Source organism: Esox lucius, chromosome 11, assembly GCF_011004845.1.
Source record: "Esox lucius isolate fEsoLuc1 chromosome 11, fEsoLuc1.pri, whole genome shotgun sequence".
Lineage (NCBI taxonomy): Eukaryota > Metazoa > Chordata > Actinopteri > Esociformes > Esocidae > Esox > Esox lucius.
The window spans coordinates 1900904-1928392 of NC_047579.1; the positions used below are offsets into that span (position 1 = coordinate 1900904).

The 27489-nt window shown below is 40.9% G+C and overlaps 1 protein-coding gene across 2 annotated transcripts in view; it reads right to left on the bottom strand.

The window, feature by feature from the left end:
* Positions 1-1438: 1438 nt before the first annotated feature.
* parp14rs1 (poly(ADP-ribose) polymerase family member 14-related sequence 1) overlaps positions 1439-27489 on the bottom strand; it is a 29335-nt gene continuing 3284 nt past the window's right edge. The window contains exons 4-17 of one of the 2 annotated variants that reach the window (XM_010873949.5): positions 23737-24027; positions 17777-18004; positions 14514-16789; positions 13687-13917; positions 13149-13370; positions 12790-12874; positions 12504-12650; positions 12211-12273; positions 6226-6402; positions 5199-5411; positions 3889-4512; positions 3249-3385; positions 2777-2951; positions 1439-2523 (exon numbers count right to left, since the gene is read on the bottom strand). In XM_010873949.5, the coding sequence (XP_010872251.2) occupies positions 2240-2523; positions 2777-2951; positions 3249-3385; positions 3889-4512; positions 5199-5411; positions 6226-6402; positions 12211-12273; positions 12504-12650; positions 12790-12874; positions 13149-13370; positions 13687-13917; positions 14514-16789; positions 17777-18004; positions 23737-24027 (5153 nt within the window). In that variant the 3' untranslated portion in view covers positions 1439-2239. The remainder of the gene's footprint in view (positions 2524-2776; positions 2952-3248; positions 3386-3888; positions 4513-5198; positions 5412-6225; positions 6403-12210; positions 12274-12503; positions 12651-12789; positions 12875-13148; positions 13371-13686; positions 13918-14513; positions 16790-17776; positions 18005-23736; positions 24028-27489) is intronic. The other variant, XM_034295049.1, reaches the window with a different exon arrangement.

A 27489-nucleotide genomic window follows, 5' to 3' on the forward strand; every position in this document is an offset into this window, starting at 1 on the left:
CCTAAGTCAACAGAACACTTTCCCTTTGTTCTATTACTACCTAGGTTTCACCCAAGGGGTCAAGCTGTCCTTTCCCTCAAGGGTAACATTCTCACATTTAGAAGTGGACTAACAGCATCTGGACAAACAACAGATTGACACTAATGGGTTATACAGATTAACGAGTAACCCTATAATCTGCTGTTTCCAGTCAATGATGGCCCCTAGGCAAACACCAGATCCTCCTCTCCTACATTCCTTTTCTTATCCAAACATGGGTACTCAGTACTTTAACTAGTAACCCATTTATACATGTATAGGACCAAGTATACATCAGTTCATGAATTTCCACAACAATCCATCCTCTTGATACCAAATCAACCCTTGGTATCAATCCTTAAACAGTTTACTCATTAGGATGTAGACTGCAACAAAACAGCACTCTTTAACAACTTACAGCCAGTGTTGCCAGTAAAAGACAAATTTCCAAAATACGTTTGCTCAAAACCAGTCCAAAATGCCTGAAAACTAGCCCAAATTTTGTTGGTGCAAAACAAGTGACCCCCACCCCGTGAACAAAACTTAAGATGCGGTATAGACGCATGTGAAGCCGTAGCTGACATCACTTCTCTGATAACAGCATAGAAACACACAATATGGCATATAAATACTGAAACGGTGTGGCTGCGATGAAGTTCAGAAGGAGTCCTAAAACCTGCCACCCGCGACCAATACATTTTCACCTTTGGCTTTTGCGGCCAAAACAGCCCTGACCCATCGAGGCATGGACTCCACTAAACCTCTGAAGGTGTGCTGTGGTTTCTGGCACCAAGACATTAGCAGCACATCCTTTAAGTCCTGTAAGCTGTGAGGTGGGGCCTCCATGGACCAAACTTGTTTGTCCAGCACATCCCACAGATGCTCGATTGGATTGAGATCTGGGGAATTTGGAGGCCAACTCAACACCTTAAACTCATTGTATTCCTCAAACCATTCCTGAACCATTTTTGCTTTGTGGCAGGGCTCATTATCCTGCTGAAAGAGGCCAGTGCCATCAGGGAATACCGTTGCCATGAAAGGGTGCACATGGTCTGCAACAATACTTAGGTAGGTGGTATGTGTCAAAGTAACAATCCACATGAATGGCAGAACCCAATGTTTTCCAGCAGAACAATGCCCAAAGCATCACTCTGCCTCCGCCAGCTTGCTTTCTTCGCACAGTACATCCTGGTGACACGAGTTCTCCATGAAAGCAACACACACAGACCCAGTCATCCATGTGATGTAAAAAGAAACGTGATTCATCAGACCAGAGTATGGAAAAACTGATGTTCTGTTGTAATCAAAACATAAGCATACATTCATATAATTCCAGTTACATCACTGATGTCTCCAAGCACATTGTAAGATGTATTCAATAACAAACTAACACAAACCATTGCTCAGGGGAAGACTCATATGCATATAAGTAATAGATTTATTTATATTTCGAGGTTTCAGTCTTTTCATTAATGAGATTAATATATGTAATTCCATTGGCAGTCAATTGGTCAATGAAATGTAACAATCAATAACATGTTTTGTCACAAAGTGTTAAACAGTAAATCCGGTAGTAATAAATCAATCCCTAGGACTCAGAAGGATGAAACTGAAACGTAACAAACCCCTCTTTCTAAAGCATGAAGAAGGATTAGATAACATAACAAACAAGGCCAAGAGAGTTATCCAATCTAGAATGTTCAAACATCTACTTGCTGGAACAGATATTTTCTTTCCTTTTCATTTTTCATTTGTAAACACATTTACTAAATATTCCATTTGCTGTCACATGATTGATTTCTCAGCAGTCTGGTACTTTCCAAAAGTATTATTCTCTATCCATAATCTAATGCAATAGAAAGTTATGGTCATAAGGCAGTGATATTGATTTTATGGTCAATTTGATAACACTGAACTAAAATCCTAAATAATATTCAGTGAATTACTGTGAAAATCTGTGGTTGTCCCCTAGAGAAAAGCACTAAACCCTAATTACACCTCTAAGTCTGCTAAATGGCTACAATATAAATGTAACAAGTATGTACATTCACAGGAATCCCCATGCATACACTAAAAAGTGGCATCAGTATTTTTCAGTTCTCAAGAAACATTGTGTACAATGTTAAGTGTGTTTAAAGCAGAAAGGTTAGTCATCTAGGCTCCAGAAATCTCCAAAGAATATAAAGCTTGTGTTGCATTACTTTTCTGGTGGTTTTGTGGTTTAGCGGAACGTGATCAAGTACTCAGGATATGCCTGAATGTCATTGAATACAACAAACATGGACGGCTGTGCCGGGTTGTCTGTCACGCTGTCGTAGAGTTGAGCTGTTGTAGGATTTTTTGCTGGAGGCACGATCATCCCCTGTTGTCCCTTGGTAAAATCTCCAGTCAGAACTCGACACAAATACATGTACTTCTGCCCCTGCAAATCTGGCTTTGAATAGGTGTTACTGGCTGAGTATCTTGCAGCAACAGCAAAGTAGGTTCCATTTCCATGTACGGCAGCTCAGGGAAAAAAAGTTTCACAGCATAGTTAGGACAGGACACTGGAAGATATATCAGGATTGATATTAACAATATATCAGGGTTGATTTACTTCCTTTCAGGAAAAATAGTTTGAAAAATAGTATATGTTATCCAAGAAAAGTCACGCAATCATTAATAAACACTGAGACACAGACATTTTATATAATTTACCAAAATGTATCTAGCATATTGCCCTTCCCTTGTAAATGTACTGTACTGTTTATAAACATACCATTTTTCCCAGCGTAGCTCCGGTTGAAACCATGCTGGTTGATGTGATTGATGGTAGTAGGACACATTCCATGGAAGAGCCTCTTTTCATTGTTCTTATGACTGTTCCTGAGCTCCATTTCACCTTTCTTGATCTGGACGTTCATCCAGAGGCTTGGGTTCTGGACCCTCTCAATCTAAAAGCAAAGAAAACAATCTGCCATTAGAACTTAAATATGTCCTACATATTAAATAGGCTAAAAAGCCTCAAACCAACAATAGATAGCTGGCCACAAGGAGGACAAACTGAGCAATTTGGTGCTTTCATTTTTTGAATGTGCATAATGGTTAGGCCCCAACCGAATACAATCAAGGCAATTAATAAATAAAGAATTCCATACTGCACATTCTGGTAAGAGACCAGGTGATAGCAAAATTTAATAAATCCCAAGACCCAGCATATCGTCAACATAATAGCTACAATAGACAGCTACCTTTATAACATTGTTGGTGCAGGTGGCTTGGAACAGTTTCAAGACTTCCTGGTGCTCTGGGCTTCCTGGCTGGACGAGGAAGGAATGGCATGACTTGTTGGCTGGCATGGCATCCCAATGTGGAGGGAGAGTGTCAACTGGTTGAGATGGAAGGAGCAGAACACAAAGGTAATGAATTGCAAACGGCCCCCTGCCAAATGGCCTTGAACTTGCTTATATGAAAATGATACATGTAAAACAACAGCCCAATATGTCTTTTATTTATTATTGTAATTCACCCAAATATTGTAGACCTAATGTCCTAATTCACATGTGGCCTATGCCTAATTTAAAGAAAATTATTTTTAACTTAAACAGACCTTTAAAAACATTCAGCTGGATCATGCCATCCTCTTTATAGAGTTTAAGCAAGCCAAATAGCAGTCTGTAGAAAAATTTGCTGGCCAATTAGTGGCCAACAAAGAAAAGCTGCTTTTACATTCTGAATTAGATGTTTTTGGAAGGATTTTTTTTACATACTGTAAGTCACTAAAGTCTGGGCAGTTACTTTCCCTAAACCGGCTGGATGCAATCTGAACATTGAAACCATGTTCTATTGGAAGTTGAAAGGTTTGAAGTAAAAACTAAAAGTGAAGAGTACCTTCTAACTTGTTGATTCGTCTTATCTTGAGGCTGTTGCCATGGGTATCAGTTGCAGGCCCGTCAGGCAGGGCGACCTTATACATCTGCCCCTGGACAGAGACCTCCGTGTGAGGCTGCTTCCTCTCCAGCGCCTGTTCCAAAAGGAAGTTGGTGATCTGGTCAAAGCTCTGGTACTGCCTGCCTGGCTGCTGCTCATACTGCCACTCCACCAAGTTCCTAGCCAACTCCACATTCTTGTCGAAGGTTTCTTTATCCCTGGCCTTCCTTAGCATCCCCTGGATGTCGTTGATCGCATTGAGGACGTCCTTGCTGAGGCCCTCAATAGTGAGCTTGGCTTCCTGCTTTAACGAATTGTATTCCATCCTCACACTGACTCCCATTGTTGTCTGCATAGAATCGATGCACTGGCGGTCGGTATCTGACAGGTTGAGTATAGCATTGTCTATGATACTGTTGCTGACTTGTTCCTTCAGGATTAGATCCTTGATCCAATGCTTGGCTTGGTCCACCCCGACCTGAGATTTGCCACAGATGTGGAAAAACGCTGGATCCCCTTCCTGGCCCTCAATGATAAAGTCCTCATCCTTTAGTGGCTTGTCTGCTTTACCCCAGGTAAACAATGCTTTGAGAATTATGAAAACATAAACACAATTAACAATCAAATAATGCTCTGAAAAAATATATCGATGGGTTATTATATCTTTACATTTTTGCAATTTATTTAGCAGCCCCCCTTAAACAGAGCAATTGTCCGCATGTACCTACTGAGCTACATGGGGCCCTATTAAAACATCTCAAAACAATTATTCATCAACCAGCAATTGTTTCCCCTCTGAAGACTAAGTAGCTGTATGTAGCTGTATAGGCCTACCTTTCCTGTTTGCATGTTTTTAGTTGCAGGTTATGTTTCTTGGTTATTCACTGTGATGACTTAAAAAAAGCAGTTAGTTTGCTAAAACAATTTGTTGAAATTTCCATGCACTCACTTGCTCCAGGGAGGGTGGGTATGGTTCTGGAAAGTAGTATGTGAGTGTGTATTAAACGGATTGCATTTTGATGTGCAGCATGTGTGTAATATTTGCTGGGAGTAGTGATATGCGACACAGGGGAAAATAAGTACGACAAAATGAATTGAAAAAATGAAATGAGGAATTGAACCTTGTGTTTCATGCATGCAAGATAGACACAGAAATAAAGACACTCCCAGTGTCTGCTTCTCATAAACAAAAACATGGGAAGCAACATTAGACAATATGTGGGGCTTTGTTTTCTTAATCTTGATTTTGTAGATAACATTTTTGTTCTTACACTTAATTGCCCCCCAGATGCTGCTATTCTCCTTCAAATCAACCCTTGTGTCCTCCTTCTTCTGAATTGACTTATGAAACTCTGTCAGCATTGCTGGCTGGAAGATGACCAGCCGGATCAGTTTCAGACTGTTCTGAGACTTCTGTCTCACAAACTCCACAATAGCATCCAACATAGCATCCGCCACCTGGCCAGCTTGCACATTGCCTTGGCCTGAGATGAGAAAACAGGCTAGTTACTACACTTAGCAAGTATGAAGTTCCACAGTCTGCTTTTACTGTCTAGGGGAGGGCAAAGATTTTTTTAAAGTGCATAGCAAAAAGTTAGTATTCAATTAGATCGTGTACCTACAGTCCTATAGATACTCAAAAACAGTCCGATAGGGTTTCAAAATTCCAGAAACTTCAACAAAATTCCCAGTTGGAAGATTAGAATGACAAATAAATCTGGGAACCACCATCCATGATTTTAGGAATACCGGGGTATTCTAAGACAGTTAACAGAAAAGTTCAACCTACAATCTGTTAAAACACCTTCAGACCCGTGTTTAGCACTGTAATTGAGCAGATTTCCGGTGGCAGAAATCCCATTCATGGCTCAGGGAGAATCCCTTACACACTGCTACAGCTGCTTAAAGTTTATTTTCCAATTCTGATCTCCACATTTAAAGGAAGAAAAAACACCTCTCCATACATTTAATTTTATTGAAAAACATCCAAAAAAGCATGATAAAGAAAATAAATTATAATACTGGGCAGAGTATGCCCAAAGCTCGTGTCTGAGCAGTGGAATTAAATCAGATTGTGACAGACAGCTGGTAGTCCAAAAATTTTGAAGTCCGACTCAAATGTTAGTCAATTTAAGCACATTACACTTGTTGCTCCATTCTCTTCACATACTTTGGTATCTAGATATTACCATTTAATTTTTGTGACTCACCCCTGCTGAGAGCAAATAATTAAAAAGCATCTTGCTTAGGGAAAAGTGCAAGGATTCAAGTGGGTCAATTCCTTCCATAATCTCTTACCTGTGCCGAGCGCAGGGAAGGAGATGGATGTGAGGTTGTTCTCTGCGCACATCTGCAGTGCTACTTTGACCACCTCCTGTATCTTCTTTGGGTCTGTCTGACCAACCAAGTGGATGATCTTCTTACACATCAAATTGCCTGACTGGGAAAGTATCACTCCATTGTTAGGCTGGGCTCCTGGAAATATGGATTTTATTAGGGATGTGAATATTGGTTTACAAGCACGATTCAACATGCACCTAGATTTGTGGATTTTCTAGTCCACAAGAGTTCCACAAGGAAAATCCTAAACCCTATATTATACAGGTGCTGGTCATATAATTAGAATATCATCAAAAAGTTGATTTATTTCAGTAATTCCATTCAAAAAGTGAAACTTGTATAATGTATACATTCATTCCACACAGACTAATATATTTCAAGTGTTTATTTCTTTCAATTTTGATCATTGTAACTGACAACTAATGAAAACGCCAAATTCAGTATCTCTGAAAATTTGAATATTACTTAAGACCAATACAACAAACAGATTTTTAGAAATGTTGGCCAACTGAAAAGTATGAGCATGTACAGCACTCAATACTTAGTTGGGGCTCCATTTGCCTGAATTACTGCAGCAATGTGGCGTGGCATGGAGTCAATCAGTCTGTGGCACTGCTCAGGTGTTATGAGAGCCCAGGTTGCTCTGATAGTGGCCTTCAGCTCTTCTGCATTGTTGGGTCTGGTGTATCACATCTTCCTCTTCACAATATCTTATAGATTTTCTATAGGATTAAGGTCAGGTGAGTTTGCTGGCCAATTAAGAACAGGGATACCATGGTCCTTAAACCATGTACTGGTAGCTTTGGCACTGTGTGCAGGTGCCAAGTCCTGTTGGTCAGCAGCAGGTGCCAAGTCATGAAAAGTTGGTCAGCAGCAGGAAGCATGAAGTGCTCTAAAACTTCCTGGTAGACGGCTGCGTTGACCTTGGACCTCAGAAAATACAGTGGACCAACACCAGCAGATGACATGGCACCCCAAACCATCACTGACTGTAGAAACATTACACTGGACTTCAAGCAACATGGATACTGTGCGTCTCCTCTCTTCCTCCAGACTCTGGGACCTTGATTTCCAAAGGAAATGCTAAATTGACTTTCATCAGAGAACATAACTTTGGACCACTCAGCAGCAGTCCAGTCCTTTTTGTCTTTAGCCCAGACGAGACGCTTCTGACGCTGTGGCTTGTTCAAGAGTGGCTTGACACAAGGAATGCGACAGCTGAAACCCATACGTCTTGACGTCTTGCATACGTCTGTGCGTGGTGATTCTTGAAGCACTGACTCCAGCTGCAGTCCACTCTTTGTGAATCTCCCCCACATTTTTGAATGGGTTTTGTTTCACAATCCTCTCCAGGGTGCGGTTATCCCTATTGCTTGTACACCTTTTTCTACCACATCTTTTCCTCCCCTTTGCCCCTCTATTAATGTGCTTGGACACAGAGCTTTGTGAACAGCCAGCCTCTTTAGCTATAACCTTTTGTGTCTTGCCCTCCTTGTGCAAGGTGTCAATGGTCGTCTTTTGGACAGCTGTCAAGTCAGCAGTCTTCCCCATGATTGTGTAGCCTACAGAACTAGACTGAGAGACCATTTAACCTTTTCACGCGTGAGTTTCAAATATTTTTTTACCGACCCCCCAGCGTGAGTTTTTTTGCACGTGACTTCAGTACTCTGCAGCATTTGAACTCATGCTAGCATTTGAACAGTCACCTTGCTAGGTAAGGAACACTACATGCATTGCATTGCAAGCTTCTCTCGTTGACTCGAATTCTAAGAGCTGCAAAAGTTGGTTGATTTATTACTGTAGCTAGCTAGAAAACGTCAGCTAACCGCTAGCAAACGTCAGCTGCCCGCTAGCTAACAAATCGTGACCAGTTATTCAGTGCAGTGAAAATGAATAAACTATATAAAATGCATACAACGGGGAACGTAACTTCTAGAACGATTTTGCAATGGTTTTGATCGGTAGTAGTCGCTAATATAATTTGTTTTTGTGCATTAGTGTTGGCTGTCTGTTGGTACGTAACTAACACTTCTTGTCCCGATTTGAATGCTTTCTACCTGGTTAATATCATAGTATGGTCTTGAAACAATTACAATCAAGAAATAAAGTTATAAACACTGTTTGAGCTAAATGTGAGTAAATAATAGCGCGGTTTTACCAGCCATTGTTACGTTACTTGTAGCTAGGTATGCTAATGGTGCGTTCTAAACATGACGTTCTAATCACACCGGTGTGATCGTACGCTCCAGGGACCACTCTAGATTGATCACACCAGTGTGATCGTACGCGCCAAAGGGTTAAAAGGCTTTTTCAGGTGTTTTGAGTTAATTAGCTGATTAGAGTGTGGCACCAGGTGTCTTCAATATTGAACCTTTTCACAATATTCACATTTTCTGAGATACTGAATTTGGGGTTTTCATTAGTTGTTTGTTTTAATTATCAAAATTAAAAGAAATAAACATTTGAAATATTTCAGTCTGTGTGGAATGAATGTATACATTATACAAGTTTCACTTTTTGAATGGAATTACTGAAATAAATCAACTTTCTGATGATATTCTAATTATATGACCAGCACCTTTATGCTCACTCTGTATTTACAGAGGGGAGAACAAGTATTTGATACACTGCCGATTTTGCAGGTTTTCCTACTTACAAAGCATGTAGAGGTCTGTAATTCTTATCATAGGTACACTTCAACTGTGAGTGATGGTATCTAAAACAAAAATCCTGAAAATCATATTGTAGGATTTTTTAATAATTAATTTGCATTTTATTGCATGACATAAGTATTTTCTCACCTACCAACCAGTAAGAATTCCCGGCTCTCACAGACCTGTTAGTTTTTCTTTAAGAAGCCCTCCTGTTCTCCACTCATTACCTGTATTAACTGCACCTGTTTGAACTCGTTAATTGTATAAAAGACACCTGTCCACACACATAATCAAACAGACTCCAACCTCTCCACAATGGCCAAGATCAGAGAGCTGTGTAAGGACATCAGGGATAAAAAGGCTGGGATGGGCTACAGGACAATAGGCAAGCAGCTTGGTGAGAAGGCAACAACTGTTGGCGCAATTATTAGAAAATGGAACAAGTTCAATATGACGGTCAATCTCCCTCAGTCTGGGGCTCCATGCAAGATCTCACCTTGTGGGGCATCAATGATCATGAGGAAAGTGAGGGATCAGCCCAGAACTACACGGCAGGACCTGGTCAATGACCTGAAGAGAGCTGGGACCACAGTCTCAAAGAAAACCATTAGTAACACACTACGCCGTCATGGATTAAAATCCTGCAGCGCACACAAGGTCCCCCTGCTCAAGCCAGCACATGTCCAGGCTCGTCTGAAGTTTGCCAGTGACCATCTGTATGATCCAGAGGAGGAATGGGAGAAAGTCATGTGGTCTGATGAGACAAAAATGTAGCTTTTTGGTCTAAACTCCACTCGCCGTGTTTGGAGGAAGAAGAAGGATGAGTACAACCCCAAGAACACCAACCAAACCGTGAAGCATGGAGGTGGAAACATCATTTTTTGGGGATGCTTTCCTGCAAAGGGGACTGCACCGTATTGAGGGGAGGATGGATGGGGCCATGTATCGCGAGGTCTTGGCCAACAACCTCCTTCCCTCAGTAAGAGCATTGAAGATGGGTCGTTGCTGGGTGTTCCAGCATGACAACGACCAGAAACACACAGCCTGGGCAACTAAGGAGTGGCTCCATAAGAAGCATCTCAAGGTCCTGGAGTGGCCTAGCCAGTCTCCAGACCTGAACCCAATAGAAAATCTTTGGAGGGAGCTAAAAGTCTGTATTGCCCAGCGACAGCCCCGAAACCTGAAGGATCTGGAGAAGGTCTGTATGGAGGAGTGGGCCAAAATCCCTGCTGCAGTGTGTGCAAACCTGGTCAAGAACTACAGGAAACGTATGATCTCTGTAATTGCAAACAAAGGTTTCTGTACCAAATGTTAAGTTCTGCTTTTCTGATGTATCAAATACTTATGTCATGCCATAAAATGCAAATGAATTACTTAAAAATCATACAATGTGATTTTCGGGATTTTTGTTTTAGATTCCGTCACTCACAGTTGAAGAGCACCTATGATAAATATTAGAGTGGGAAAACCTGCAAAATCAGCAGTGTATCAAATACTTGTTCTCCCCATTGTAAATTTACTCTTTAACTCTGTAAGAAACTCTACGTATCACTTTTATGCTGACCAGACAGTGATATAAACTAAAGCTTCATCACTTGAACAAGTTTTTGAACACCTGCAGTCTGATTTCCAACTCATGTATCTGTAGGTTGGTTGAAAATGCAAATAAAATGTAATGTATGCTCTTTTCTTGGTCAAAGAACTTCTTAAAATCTTAAAATTACTAACTTAACCCAATGTTTTATAGAATGTGTCGCTTACTACAAATACCCTGGGATTTGTTTAAATTAAAATCTCTTAAGTTCAAGTTTCAAGTTTATTTTTCAAATGTACCGAATAACACAGCGTCATCCTGCACATTGAAATTCTTGTGACATGACACCAGATATCTATGTAATAAGAATTAAAATATATATCAAGCAAAATATACAGCAAAAAAATTAAGCGATAATATACATAACACTGTAAAACTAGCAGAAATGTAAAAAGAGTACTGAAAAACGAGCAGCAACTGGGTAGTAGTATAGTATGTATGGCAAGTATGACAATAATATACAAGTGTAGAAATAATGTACATAAAGTAAACTAGCAGCAACTTAGGAGGAGTAGGATTGGGAAAATGCACAATACGGGTAGAAACACCATTAGTGAATAATATAATTTACATGCAACTTTTATGTCGCCTAGATTATGGTGATGTACTGTACACACATGCTTCAGCTTCTGTACTCAAACCTCAGGATGCAGTCTATCATTCGGCCTCTGTGTTCTATCTCTGGTGCAAATTTTCAACACGCCACTGTCTATTAAATAATTTAGTTGGCTGGGAGTCACTGACTAGAAGGGCCAAACATTGGTTGATGTTTCTATTTAAGTCAATCATGGAAAAAATACTAATTTGTTTAGTAAACAGCAGTTACTAAACAAGCTCTCAAGACTGGATAGTGCTGGAGATGCTGAGGGCCTATTTGGGGGCCTATTATCAATATTTTGCCCCACACCCATGGAATGCTATCCAGTGTGATCTTAAGTTAAACGTTTTAGTGTCTATAACACTTAAAATGTCTTATTAATTATCTTGTTATTCTCAGTTGTGATTGTTTTTCTTCATGTACGTCTTAGTTCCATTTTGTTTGGTTTTATTGTTGTACCACAGGGTTCAGCTGTGAAAGAGACCGTGGTCTCAATTGATTTCTTTGTATAAATAAAATAAAATAAAATGTATACTGTACATGGGCTCGGATAAGAAATAAAATGGACATCTAAAGATATTTCCCCGTAAGATAGCAAATTTCCATATTTAAGAATTCAAGAATGTTTATACTGTATTGTACCCTTTTATACAGACAAATGTTTATCACATTTTGTTGGCTTGCACATTTTATAAAGACACTGAGGTAGATAATGTTTGGAGGGGTTTAACAAAGTCCATTTGGTTACGTAACCCAGGGTTATGGAGACCCCTTTAGGACCATTAACACAGGCTAAAATCAACAGTACACAGTCTACAGTACTGTGAACATTATTCAACATCTTGTTGTGTCAGTTTCATGCATTAAAATTACTTTATTTTCACTTCTACACACCATACATTTTTATTACATGGTGAAATTTTCCACCCCCCTGGGTTACTTGGCAGAGGTATCTTTGGCAATTAATAAAGACAATTTAAGAGAAAGTTCTGCCAGTTTGCTGACCAATCCGTGCTTCAATCAGTTAACGCAACCAGAGACAGAGCAAAACCAGGAGGAATGTTTTTTCTCTGTTATGTTAAACATAGGGCACTCACCCAGTTGTTGGCATTCTGCTACCACAGTTTGACCAGCTGCATCAAGAATGGCCTTAGACACCCCTGGGGATTGTAAAATGAGATAAGGGAGGGTTATAACTCTTTAAATGACTTTAAAGCAGTCAAATAAAGCATTGCCGTAATTCACTCTATGTCCATGGATTGTCTTAACTCTATAAATTTGCTTTGCTTAACCAAATCCAAACATATACTAAGGGCAGATGGATCAGCTAGCACCGAAAATCACAAGGTATACACCAAGATAAACGACAAAAAGGAAAGGTCAGCTTTACCAGAATGCAGACTAAAGCTGACATTTGAGGAGTTGACAATGACATCAGTAATTTCCTTGGTGATGTCTCCAGTGACAGCCTGTATAACAACCGCTCCCATCTTCGTTTCATGCTGTCCTGAGCTTGAGATGACCTTAGAGAAAGGGCCTAGTTGGAGGGGGGAAATGAAAGTCGATTTTATATTGAACCATATTGAATCTTTCTCACAGTTTTCTTTACAAGCTAAAATCCAAAGTATGAAACCACCCTTGTTCAAAATATATAGATATCTAAATGCTAAAAACACCTTTAATATGTTGACTGGATGCTGCCGAACTCCCTTGCGTTCCCAACTGGGATGTGAACGTTTTGTGAAATTCATTAGTGAAAGCCTGTGCAGAAAATTAGAAGCGATTAAATGTGGAAAACATTCAAAGGGTTTCACACAGGTTTTATTAACTAGATCAGGGTCACCCAGACATTTCATATCTTTGTTTAAACCTTAAACCTTAAACTGATTCAATAAGTCAACTAACAACGTCTTTGACTAACGGAATCAGTTAGTTAGAATCAGTGCCAATTCAAGGTTTAAATACAAGTTTGAAACATGTTGGGTCCAAGCAGAGGATTGGGAAACTCAAAACTAGGTCAAACTCTCTGCCTTACCTGGATCGTTGGAGCATCACCAGGGTGGAGGACGAACACCACCTCTTTCAGGCTCTTAGGGTGTTGTTTACGGCTGAACCTGAGGACTTCTTGCAGCACCAGACAAGCCGCCAGGTCTTTAGGGAAGCCCAAGTTTCCCGTGCCAATGGCAGGAAAAGTAATTGAGAGGAATCCCTGCTGCTCTGCCATACCAAGGCACTGCTGAACAATCTTGCTCATGTTCTAGGTACATTTCAGTTAGACATCAGTTTGACACACATGGTTAAACAATACTTAGTATATACTGCTTCGGCATAGTTAATTTCACAATGCGACTAAATTATAAATAAATTAGATTAGCACACCCCTTCATGCACACAATTTTAATAAGTTCTCCTCCCCTCCCAATTTTGTGATATCTGATTTTGACATTCCCTCAGCATATTAACTCCTCTGGCAGGACCCTCAAGAACAGTCAGTTGCTGCCACCTGCAACTATTCTGATGGGCAGTAACTTAGACCATTTTACCACTCTGGGGCCCCAAACAACCTAATTTACCTTTTGTGCTGGTCCTTGTCCATTGTCCCAGTGAGGGGCAATGGTATGAAACACCTGCTTGCTCTTTAGATTACAGCCAGCTGTGACAATTACGTCCCCAACTCTTCCGCCATGGGCCTGTTGGTCTACCAAGGTCTGTAGTTGGGGCCCAGCAACAGTAAGGATGGCCTTGGAGACTGCACCATGGTTAAGTGCTAGGTCACTGCCCACAGTGTTGACAACCACTTCCGTCTGTAACAGTAAGAACATCTAAGAATTAGATGCCATGTCAAACTGGTACATTGGACATTTTTACTTGAAATAAACAGTCTTGCATAGAATTGATTATAACATGGATTGTCCTTCAAATTCTGGTATTTCAATACTACAAAAGGTTTGTGTAGAAAAAACTTAACATTGCCTTTCAGATTTTAATGCACATGTCAATAAAAAAAATAAACCTTATGCAGACATTTAAGTAAAGTATTTTACTCAAATTATAGGCACTGGGAATCTGACAAAATATGTCATTAATCTTTAGACCACATGGCACTTTTTTTTGTTGTTTTAAGGACCAATATTAGAAGTTTTTACCTAAACTACATGCAGCACATTATATTCCTGAAAAAAACAGTGATGTTGATTTGCAAGGGATAAGTATTATCAGAAGATAAGTTTAATCGGAGTTTACCCACATGGTAATTTACTTTTTTTAAATAACATATTTTAGTGCATGTGCACATAACTACATTATCTGAACCCCGTAAAACTATACCTGTCCCACTGCGGCGTAAGAGCATTGAAATGCATTTGACCAACAAGAGCTAGTTACATTTGAAACAATTTACCACAGAGTCTTGGATGTTCCCTTTCAACAAGACAATAGCCAGTCCCTCTTGCGTCTGCACTCTGTCGCAACCGCTGGTTCGTTGAACTTGACTACCAGGCTGGCTGTGTGTGGCTATTGTGCGTTGATTCTGTTTTGGAATACTAGTCCCATGGCTCCCAAACACGTTCCGTACTGCTACCTCCATAGCTTGGACAGTCCGCTCATCTTTGTTCACCAGATGGATCTTCTGCAGAGTGTTATCCCCAAACTTGTCATCACAGTATTCTTTAACCGCTTTGACGATGGTGTCTGCACACAGGGTTAGAGGAAAGCCTAGATTTCCAGAGCTAATAGCAGGTATGGCCACATACAAGCAGGTGTGTGTCTCTGCTAAATCAAGGCTCCCTTTCACCGCCCTCCTTAACTGTCCAATGGCCTTCTGGGGGTTTGCCTTGTCAAACCTGGGCCCCACTGCATGAATGACAGACTTGCAGTGCAGCTTCCCTCCTGCACTAGTGATAACACTGTCTCCTGGCTTGAGGTGACCCTTGTTCTTGATGATCTGGTCACACTCATCCTGCATTTGAGGGCCAGCAGCATCCAGAAGAGCTCCTGCCAGACCTCCAGTGTGTTTCAGGTCAAGAGCAGCAGCGTTGACTACGGCATGTACGGAATACCTGCATATGTCAGCTTTACAAACAGCTATCTCCACCCCATCAGTTGTCTGAAGCTGGTAGGTAGGTTTCACTCCTCCTGACAGCTTAATTTCTTGTATACTCTTGTCACTGTAGTCTTCTACCAGCTGGACCACACAGCCTGTCTGACTCATGATTGTAGAAACATACATGGCCTCCTTGTCCTGGAAGAACTTCTTTGCTCCAGGCATGGAGAGTGTCAAGGTGTCAAAAAACGTGGAGGACACCAGGTTTTCGAATAATGCTTTGCAATCTCTTACATGAACTCTGGTTCCACTCAGGTAAATGGCTCCATCCTTAAAAGATACTTGAACTCCACTATCTCTGACTCTGTCGGACCATGCATCTTTGTGTTGTTCCTGAATGAATTTACCAATGACTTCAGGTATAACTTCAATAGTTTCGTTGTCACTAGTGTTTTGGTGTAAGAAATCCTCCAATTCATTCCTGACTGACAGAACAGTTTCCTTGAAACCAGACACTACAACTTGTTGAGCTGAATAGTCATCTGCTGTCTGGATCATTACTTTCCTGAAAGGAGTGTTTGAAGAATCCCCCAAACGGATGACTAGGTTCTCCCACTCTGACATTTTCAGGACATTCAAGTCTTCAACATCTATGTATTGAGACATCAGAAGTGTATCCAGGAGAAGTTCTGCATCGCTCAAGACCTCCTCAGAGACAGCAAGAAGCAGCACTCCTTTTCTTTCTATTTCTAGTGCTGCATTGATACTCTGTGATGTCAATAAGGAAATGGTTAGCTTTTCCTGGTCTTCATCCTGCAGGAACTTAACAAGGTAGTCATCCAATTCCACCAGCCTTCGTTTCAGGGCTAGTACTCCTTCAATAAGCTTTCTGTTAGCACCCAATACCTCTTCTGTCAAGCCATAGATTGTCACACTCTGGTTCTGTTGATTATAAGTCAGCTTCAACTCTGGGAATTCACTGACAATCTTGTCTAACAGGCCGTCTTGCAAAAGTACATGGTAAATACAGGGAGTCAGAGGGAACTCCTCCGTTATGCTCATCTTTTCTCTGTTGATTCTTCGAGCAATCCTATCCATGATCCCATCCAGTGTCTCCCTGAGCCCATCCACATCTCCTACAAATCCCACAACAACCAAAACACTTCTGGCCTGGTCAGGGACAACCATCACAGACTCCCTGGACAGAGCCCTGCGAATATCACTTTCAGACTCTTCCCACGCTGTGCCTTGAACTTTGAGATCCAAAGACTTAAAGTTAGACAAGGTTTGGAATAAGGCTGCCTTAGTGGTATCCTTCCACTGTTGCACATGCTTAGGTTTCACACCATTCTGTTCGAGTAGGCATGGCAGTGGGCTTAACTTAATGGTTGATTGTTGGAGGTCTACTTTGCAAAAGTGTTTGGTCATTTCCTTGTGGATGGTATCTGCAGCTTCCTGGTTTTCACAGAGGAATCTCCAAATGGCAGGGTCAATGTTTTCGGTAAAGGCAGAAGGAAGTGTCAATATGGGTCTGTCTTTACCATACAGGGCCGTTCCCAGAGAATCATAGAAGGGGAAAGCCTTGATAGGCTGCTTCTCGATGTAATGTGGCTTTTGTAGGACTCTGTGAACAGCTAAACAAAAAACAAACAGGTTTGTTTATTCATCATACATAATAAATCAGTACTTAAGACATAATAACTCTATGATAACATTAAGATGTGCGCTTGTGTAACTGATGCCTTGTCTATTGCTCTCCTCCTCCATTTTGGTTTCTTAATTCTGACCAAAATATGTTAGCTGCTTTGCTCATTTTAAAACCAAAAAAAAGATAATGATAGGTGCTATTATATTAAGACAAACAGTGCATTGCGTTCGCATCTGTTCTTAATTGCAAACATTGTCCCCCACCCTCTCCATAAAAGAGCCTTTCAGGGGCTTTTTGCAACACACAATTATTCATTACTTTAATAATTCACTATCAATTCATATTATACATTAATAATTGTACTTTTCAGGTTTGTTAATGGTATTTGTACTGATCTCCTACACGTTATAATAATATGCAGGGCTGCTTGAAAGTATGTGAACCCCTTCTGGAAATTCAGATTTAATTAATCCTTTTTTTACGATTCATTATATCTTTATTCAATCACAAAAATAGTAATGGAATTTGTTTAAATGTTTGAGTAAGTTTGTTGGATTTTGAGCTAACAGAATCACATAACAGATATTCTAAAAGATACACAAACTTTGCTCGCAGCATATTCATTTCAACAAAACAGAAACATGGTCTAGGGAAATGTTCGGCTGTTTTAATATCTGGCTATTTTAGGGTTTCGGGGTCATTATATTTGACCCAGATGACCGAGCCCGGGCTCACGTTTTTATTAAGAGGCCTTTGGTTGGACCGTACTACTACATACATACATAAAAAAATTAAACAAACACATAACCATTCTTTAGAAACAGAATTCTTGAAGTAAAACCTTTAGCAGTACTCAACATGTATTCAAGGGGCACAAGACATTCAAGGCTCAAGTTCCATTCTATGTCTGAGGGACGGGCTAAGAAAAGTGAAGGTGGTTTTATAATGTATACTTCAATAGTGTTGTGTTTACCTGTAGGATCCTGAAAGGTGAGTATTGCGGTTTGGTCTTCTTCATTCATTTCAGCGACTTCCACTTCTTCACCCCCTTTTCCAAATGACAGCTGGACGTGGTCTGAACAGACATTTGGAGGTATGTTTTCAACTTTAACCTTTTGTGTTATTTCTAAGAGTCTTACAGACAGTTGCTTCTGCTTGAACATCCTATTGCTGGTACAGCAGGTGATGAAGTCCTTAGCATCTGAAAAAAAGTTTAGTAGATTATGCTGTTGAGATTTGATTTGGTTTTAAAGAGATGCTGTCATAACATTCAGTAAAGGTTCGATGTCTTTCATTAATTGTTCAATTTACTTTAAAGAAGGGAATTTCACAGCTTTGAAAATATTATTTACATTTCAGTCATTAGCTTTTACTGACTTAAACCATGGTTCACTTTGTGGTCACTTATCCATGAACACATACATGAAATTAGTTTGAATTGGAAATATAGCAAAAAGAAGGTTAGAAATAATAATTTTGATTGAATTAAAATGTGCTGTGCTACAACAGGCAACCACGCACAGCCATCCAAAATAATTATTAGCAAATGTAATCGTAGTCACAACTAAACTCAACAAATTACTATTATTACTACAATTAGAACAGTGGGAGAACAAGTATTTGATACACTGCCAATTTTGCAGGTTTTCCCACTTACAAAGTATGTGGAAGTCTGTATTTTATCATAGGTATTCTTCAACTGTGAATGACGGAATATAAAACAAAAATCCAGAAAATCACATTGTACCATACCATACCATCTTCTTCCGCTTCATCCAGGGCCGGGTCGCGGGGGTAGCAGTCTAAGCAGAGATGCCCAGACTTCACTCTCCCCAGACACTTCCTCCAGCTATTCCGGGGGGACACCGAGGCGTTCCCAGGCCAGCCGGGAGACATAGTCCCTCCAGCGTGTCCTAGGTCTTCCCCGGGGTCTCCTCCCAGTGGGACGGGACCGGAACACCTTCCCAGGAAGGCGTTCCGGAGGCATCCGAAACAGATGCCCAAGCCACCTCAGCTGACCCCTCTCGATGTGGAGGAGCAGCGGCTCTACTCTGAGCTCCTCCCGGGTGACCGAGCTTCTCACCCTAAGGGATCGCCCAGCCACCCTGCGAAGAAAGCTCATTTCGGCCGCCTGTATCTGGGATCTTGTCCATTCGGTCATGACCCAAAGCTCATGACCATAGGTGACAGTAGGAACGTAGATTGACCGGTAAATCGAGAGCTTCGCCTTACGGCTCAGCTCTTTCTTCACCATGACAGACCGATACATCGACCACATTACTGCAGAAGCTGCACCGATCCGTCTGTCAATCTCCCGTTCCATCCTTCCCTCACTAGTGAACAAGACCCCTAGATACTTAAACTCCTCCACTTGAGGCAGGCACTCTCCACCAACCTGAAGTGGGCAAGACACCCTTTTCCGACTGAGGACCATGGCCTCGGATTTGGAGGTACTGATTCTCATCCCCACCGCTTCACTTTGTTTAGATTTTTAAATAATTAATTTGCATTTTATTGCATGACATAAGTATTTGCTCACCTACCAACCAGTCAGAATTCTGGCCCTCAAAGACCTGTTAGTTTTTCTTTAAGAAGCCTTCCTGTTCTCCACTCATTACCTGTATTAACTGCACCTGTTTGAACTTGTTACCTGTAAAAAAGACACCTGTCCACACACTCAATCAAACAGACCTCTCCACAATGGCCAAGACCAGAGAGCTGTGTAAGGACATCAGGGATAACATTTTAGCCCTACACAAGGCTGGGATGGGCTACAGGACAATAGGCAAACAGCTTGATGAGAAGGCAACAACAGTTGGGGCAATTATTAGAAAATGGAAGAAGTTCAAGATGAAAGTCAATCTCCCTAGGTCTGGGGCTCAATGATCATGAGGAAGGTGAGGGATCAGTCCAGAACTACACAGCAGGACCTGGTCAATGACCTGAAAAGAGCTGGGACCACAGTCTCAAAGAAAACCATTAGTAACACACTACGCCGTCATGGATTAAAATCCTGCAGCGCACGCAAGGTCCCCCTGCTCAAGCCAGCGCATGTCCAGGCTCGTCTGAAGTTTGCCAGTGACCATCTGTATGATCCAGAGGAGGAATGGGAGAAAGTCATGTGGTCTGATGAGACAAAAATGTAGCTTTTTGGTCTAAACTCCACTCGCCATGTTTGGAGGAAGATTAAGGATGAGTACAAACCCAAGAACACCATCCCAAACATGAAGCACGGAGGTGGAAACATCATTCTTTGGGGATGCTTTTCTGCAAAGGGGACAGGAAGACTGGACCGTATTGAGGGGAGGATGGATGGGGCCATGTATCGCGAGATCTTGGCCAACAACCTCCTTCCCTCAGTAAGAGCATTGAAGATGGGTCGTTGCTGGGTGTTCCAGCATGACAACGACCAGAAACACATAGTCAGGGCATCTAAGGAGTGGCTCCGTAAGAAGCATCTCAAGGTCCTGGAGTGGCCTAGCCAGTCTCCAGACCTGAACCCAATAGAAAATCTTTGGAGGGAGCTGAAAGTCTGTATTGCCCAGCGACAGCCCCGAAACCTGAAGGATCTGGAGAAGATCTGTATGGAGGAATGGGCCAAAATCCCTGGTGCAGTGTGTGCAAACCTGGTCAAGAACTACAGGAAACGTATGATCTCTGTAATTTCAAACAAAGGTTTCTGTACCAAATATTAAGTTCTGCTTTTCTGATGTATCAAATACTTATGTAATGCAAAAAAATGCAAATTAATTACTTAAAAATCATACAATGAGATTTTCTGGATTTTTGTTTTAGATTCCATCACTCACAGTTGAAGAGTACCTATGATAAAAATTACAGACTTCTACATGCTCCCCACTGTATTATCGTGTACTGCAGTTTTGCGTGTGGTTTGTTCAAGTGGTGTTGCCGTACCCCAGCAGAAGCTGTTTTGCTCGAGTGCTGTGAGTAGCATAGGTCAAATCAATAAATGTCAAAAACAGTACTCTCTCTATATCATTATTTTCAGTTGTATTAAAAAGTTTAAAATCCAAATGTAATATGTGTTACATAGGGTATATCACTGTCGGCTGTGATAATTTTAACGACAATGTCAGTATATTGTGTCACTTTGGTGATTTATGACCCTGGTGGGCGGGGCTTCCAGATTGATTTGACAGGTGGATGGGACATCCGGTTTGCAGGGTGAGACCTCCGGTGTGATGTATGGACTTCCTGTATGACGTGTTAGGGCTGGACTTCTGGAATGACGTATGCATGTCCGGTGACTTTGTAATTTATGATTTTATGATTAAATTGATGTGTCCATGTTTGATGTTTTACAACAACGGACATAATGAGTGTTTTTGGGTTCCGGAATGTTAAATTCCAGACAATAAATAATTGTTATATTAGCGGCAAGATGTTTGGTGTTTAACAATTCTAGGGTTCAGCAATTCTATAACCCCCCGGCATTTTATGTTCCGATAAGTGCTAAAACAGATTACATGTGGAAACCATGCTTTTCTGTGTAAGATATAAAGAAGGGGTTAGGACTTACGATTTTGGAGAGTTTCAGCCCATTTTTATTTTAACAAGAGATGGGTCTTAAGATCAGATTTGCCCATAATAATAGTCCCTAAATAACCACTGGTACAAACTGTAGTATATGCAGGTTGAAAAACATCCCGTGATTCACACAAGGTTTGTAGTCCAACAAAGCACTACAGTAAACAAACATCAGATGAGCAATGCTATTATTTTGAAGGAACAATGTATCCCTGGACCGACCACACATTATGACTAGGCTGATTGTGTAGTGGTTGGGTTTAAAAAAAAAAAAAAAAAATAATAAAATAAATAATTTTGGTAGATGTGTATGTAAGACCAATGGTGATTTTTGTAATGAACATGGTTGTTTTGAGTAGGCATTAACTTTTAAGTTGCATTATATGGCAAAACGTTATAAAGTTACCTGGTAGCATATACATTTTCATTAACAACGGTGAATCGTTGACAGGTCAATATATGTTATTTCAGGTAAACAAAACTTCTGTAAACGCGTCTTATGAAATTGTACAACGGGGATCAACACAAGATTGTTTACTTCACATTGGTAGAAATGTTTAACAGGCAACGATGGTTACAAACTGTAGTATTTGCGAGTTTGAGAATACCTGTCTGTGTTAGCGTGGGCGGATGCTGGGACTTCCGTTAGATGCGCTGCATTCTCGTAATAACTTGAAGCAACTTGTGAAACCCAATTTTTTATTGCTGTATTATGGTCTTGTGTTTGTTAAATGTTGAAGAGATTAATGGCGATGTGATGACAATAGCCAGCGTTTATATGCAAGCGAATGAGTTTGTCGTTAATAGAACAAATTAATGATGTGATGTCACAGCTGAGCCGCGATAACTAGCAAGAACAGCGTTTCTACCGGAGAGGAAGTATCAATATATTTGTTTGTCAAACGTCAACAACTATCTGAACTTACTAGTTAAGCATTATCTAGAATTTTTGTCATTGTAGGCGGTATAGTTCTAACGTGTAACCAATGACAAAGTTAAGAGGCGTGACCTGCTGGAGGCACTATGGCTGCGATGTAAAAACAATATTAAATCTGCGGCTTCCACAGAAGTCAGCTGTTGTTTCCAGCGCGGAGTATGTCGTTTACTTTGCAAGTGCAAGTTATTTTATTTGAAGTAATTTATTTGAATTGTGTTGCAATTACAAACGCTAACAAACGACACATATAAACTTTATAGGAATGTGTAAATAAATTTTACGAGTGAGCAATCCATGCGCTTTTATCTGTCTTTCATATTGTCTGTTTAAATCTCTCGTTTAGGTTGAGCGGAATTAAACCCACCCGTGTTTGGTAAACACATTTTTGTGCCTTCAAATCTCGGTAAGTAGACTTTTGACATTATTGTTAATCAGCTTTAATTACATGTATACGCTTTTTAACCCACTTTGTATTTATTTCAGACCAAGTGACCAGCTTCACTGTCAGTTGGACTGGACGGTTGTGATCTTACACAACCTGAACAGATACTTTTTGTGTAAGTCTAATTATTTACAGACATTTTTAGTCTTGTACTAGAATGTTATTAACAACTACGACAATATGCATACAGCTGAACCTTTGTACTGTATTTACCAACCAACAGATTGAGGACACCCGGTGATGATACAGAGTACATCACCGTAATGGCTTCAGTTACTGACACCCCCCCCCCACCTTGTGGCTGCACAGCGTCAGGGGATTTTTGTTTCATTGTTTTCTTTCATACATATATGTATGTTGGAGTTAGAATATTTACACATTTAAGCTAGGAAAAGGGCGAAAGATAATGCTAACAACAGACCCGACACAGAACAACCAACATCGACACATAATCAACACCCCAAAATACAAATTAACTGACCGTTACTTTGTTACACAGCGATGCACACAATAATCCTCAGATGCCAGGTTTGTTAACCGAGCTTAGCAGCCCCCATTTTTCAAATGATCTAGTTGACTCTCCTCCAAGTTCTCTGATGCAAACTCAGTGCAATGTTGGCGATGTTAGAGTTATACAACGTAATGCGTTTGACAACGTTGAATTACAACAGTTGATAATTTTACAAAATACTGGTGAAGCTGGTGATTTTGGCGCATTCTATGCAATCATTATGACAGGCTTGGATACTCTGATTGTTAGAGCTTCAGACTTTGTACACAGGCCTGGTGATCGTCTGCAGCTTGAGTTTATTGGTGAATCTCTGATATCCCCTGTGAGAGTGTATAAATATAACGAATGCATGTTTGGTAATTTACTTGAAAGTGTTATACAGAGTAATGCAAAGATTATGCTGGTGGTACAAATTGTCAACAACCGTGAGAGTGGTGCCCCATGATGTAATGCTCGTGGCTACGTCATAATGTTGAAAAAAACATTTTGATTTACCTTTTCCATGTTGGAAAGTCACCACAGCTAAACTGGTGTCTAGTGCAGGTTGAAGGATCTCCAGACTGAAGAGTTCAGTTGCAGAATCACAACCAGAGGTGTTATGGGCACTCAGAATGTTCTCAATCAGCATCTCCAAGAACTCCTGGTTCATGCTCTTCTCAATGTTACCCAACACTACGGAGGTAGACACCAGCTCTTCCTCCACTTCTATTGGATCAACCTCCATCTCTGTCTCCTTCTGGGACTCAGACAGGAGGGTGTGGCTATCTCCATGCACACTCTCTAGGTCTTTAAAATAAGACAAAGATGAGAATGACAGTATTTGTATAGGTACTTTGTTGCATTCTACAAACTACAACTGTTCTAATGAACATTTTCAATGTACAGCTTACCAGTTATTTGCGAAATCAGAAGTTATAGTCTGTTAGCTTAAATTAGCTATGTGACAAATTTATTCGACACAGAATTTTTTTTTGCCAATGGAACAAGACAATTTAACTATATTTGAGGAAATATTTGCTTGATGTAAATGAAATGATCTGCCAATGGAACAAGAAATATTATATGATATTCAAAGCATCTTTTCTAAAAACAAGCGGTATAATCTAGCTTGTTAAGAAAAAGATACCACATTTTAAGGATGGTAGGGTATTCAACCTGAAAATAAGATAAATATACTTGATGATAATTTTTTTTGCGGTGTATATGTGGAATCTTAGGGAATTGGTGCATTTCACAAAGTTTTGATAGAGTTTTAACTAATAAGGAAATCCATCATTTAAAATAAAGTCTTATCTATGCATTTCAAATTACACATTTGCTTTATGTGTATAGAACACAAATGTTTTTGTTTAGTATCAATCAATCAATCAAATTTATTTATAAAGCCCTTTTTACAACAGCAGTTGTCACAAAGTGCTTTACAGAGACACCCGGCCTTAAACCCCAAGTACACATTCAATGAGATATCTGGCACCATGCCTATCTGTGGTTTACTGTCAATTTTGTCCACAAACGTCAAAACTGTAAAAAGCTATATAGGGTATTTTGTATTTTAAAGATATTTCACAGCAACTTTGATGGTACAAGGATCCAATACTTAACACAATCTAGTGCATGTTTTCCTATAACAGAAATATTGTTAACATTTTCATTAATGACAGAGAATTGTCCACTTTACTCTGTTGTGGTTGAGTAGGAGATGACATTGTCTATTAGTAATAGACAAAGATATGAGGTCATGGGAGGGAATTTTTTTTTAAGAGGTTGATACTGTGGAGACAGTTAATTAGTGACAGGCAAAGCATTTTACACATTGCTCCTTTAAGTTTGATACATACAATGCAAAGACTTGTGTAGAATACATGTAGATTTCATTCAAGACATTTCTTTCACCAGTGGTTCCTAAATTGTTTCTGATATACTGGCATTCAGATGCAAACAAAAAGGAATCTCACAAACCCTTGACTGATATCAGAAAGTGATAAAAATACTTATTATCGGTTTAACATATACCTACTAACCAAAAGCCTGCTTTATGAACCCTAGTATTTTCTGCGAAAGAAAACGAGCTTCAGCCTTACATTTAGCTGACTCTGGTGATGGCCAAACAAGGCTTCAAAATTATGATATTTTAGCAGCAGGATATAATGCTGACAGCACTCAGATTTTATTTTTCAAAATAAAAGCCACCATTGACATTAACAAGGCAATATAGTTAACAATCTAGTCTGTAAAAAAGAAATGACAAGAACAACATTGGAACGGATAACAAACATAAAACGTACATACTTCATTGTTAACTATACTGCTTTATATATTTCAATGATAGCTTTTATTTTGAAAAAGAAGATCGGAGTTAGCGCTGCTAGCATAATATCCTGCTGCTAGAAGAATGGTAAGCCTCGGTGGCCATCATAGCTGACTCCTTGAGCTATCCGTCCATTGGCTACCTTATGTAGATGTATTGATTGTATGAGTTAGTGAACTGTTGTAAGCTGTTGTAACCAATGTAGATGTATTGATTGTATAAGTTAGTGAGCTGTTGTAAGCTGTTGTAACCAATGAAACAAAATATTAATTGTTTGTAATATGAGCTGAAACTGAAGGAGCAAGTAGGAGAATAGGAAACCCTGTTCAAGTGGTTGCCTGGGAGAGAAAGATTTAGTATGTCTGTTTTGTGAGAAACAGGTCACAGGTCAGAGACACACACACATAGTCGGACAGACAACACAGAAACCACGAGGGGGGGCAAGGGGGTACTTGCAGTTATCCTATAAGGAATAGAACTGGGATTGGGCCAAGGGCACACTTGCTTTGTAAGTTAACGCCTCTATCTTTATGGGCGGAGTAGAAGTATAAAAATGATGTTTTGACTGTTGATCCTTAGACATTGTGCGGCGACACTTGTCTCCAAAAGCTTTTGTAATAAACGGAATATACGATACGGTAATTGACCTGACTCCTGGTGTTTTATTCTCCTTTCCAACAAACCAACTCGGGGGAAGTGTTAGACTTCAACACTTACCTGACAAATTGTTGGAAATACTGCCCCACTGATGTTATGGTGTACAAGTATATTATGTGACTAAACAGTCAAAAGGTCTAGAACCCTTAAACTCAACTCTGGACCTCAAAGCCAGCTCCACTTAATATTTTCATTGCAACCCTCTGAACAGGGACTTATATAGATATTTAGATCTGGGATACCAAGTTATTCATCAATGATGAATAAAATTATGAGTACCGTGACGTCGCCCGGTATGGCGCAGCCGGGGCCCCACCCTGGAGCCAGGCCCGGGGTTGGGGCTCGTATGCGAGCGCCTGGTGGCCGGGCCTTCCCCCATGGGGCCCGGCCGGGCTCAGCCCGAACGGGCTACGTGGGGCCGCCCTCCCGTGGGCTCACCACCCACAGGAGGGACCATAAGGGGCCGGTGCGAAGAAGATCGGGCGGCAGTCGAAGGCAGGGGCCTAGACAACCCGATCTCTGGACACGGAAACTAGCTCTAGGGACGTGGAATGTCACCTCGCTGGCGGGGAAGGAGCCTGAGTTAGTGCGTGAGGTTGAGAGGTTCCGATTAGAGGTAGTCGGGATCACCTCTACGCACGGCTTGGGCTCTGGAACCACACTCCTTGAGAGAGGATGGACTCTTCACCACTCTGGAGTTGCCCATGGTGAGAGGCGGCGGGCTGGTGTGGGTTTGCTTATAGCTCCCCAGCTCTGCCGCCATGTGTTGGAGTTTACCCCGGTGAACGAGAGGGTCGTTTCCCTGCGCCTACGGGTCGGGGATAGGTCTCTCACTGTTGTTTGTGCCTACAGGCCGAACGGCAGTGCAGAGTACCCGACCTTCTTGGAGTCTCTGGGAGGGGTGCTTGAAAGTGCTCCGATTGGGGACTCTATTGTTCTTCTGGGGGACTTCAACGCCCACGTGGGCAACGACAGTGACACCTGGAGGGGCGTGATTGGGAGGAACGGCCCCCCTGATCTGAATCCGAGCGGTGTTCAGTTCTTGGACTTCTGTGCTAGTCACAGTTTGTCCATAACGAACACCATGTTCAAGCATAAGGGTGTCCATCAGTGCACGTGGCACCAGGACACCCTAGGCCGCAGGTCGATGATCGACTTTGTTGTCGTTTCATCTGACCTGCGGCCGTATGTCTTGGACACTCGGGTGAAGAGAGGGGCGGAGCTGTCAACTGATCACCACCTGGTGGTGAGTTGGATCCGATGGCGGGGGAGGAAGCTGGACA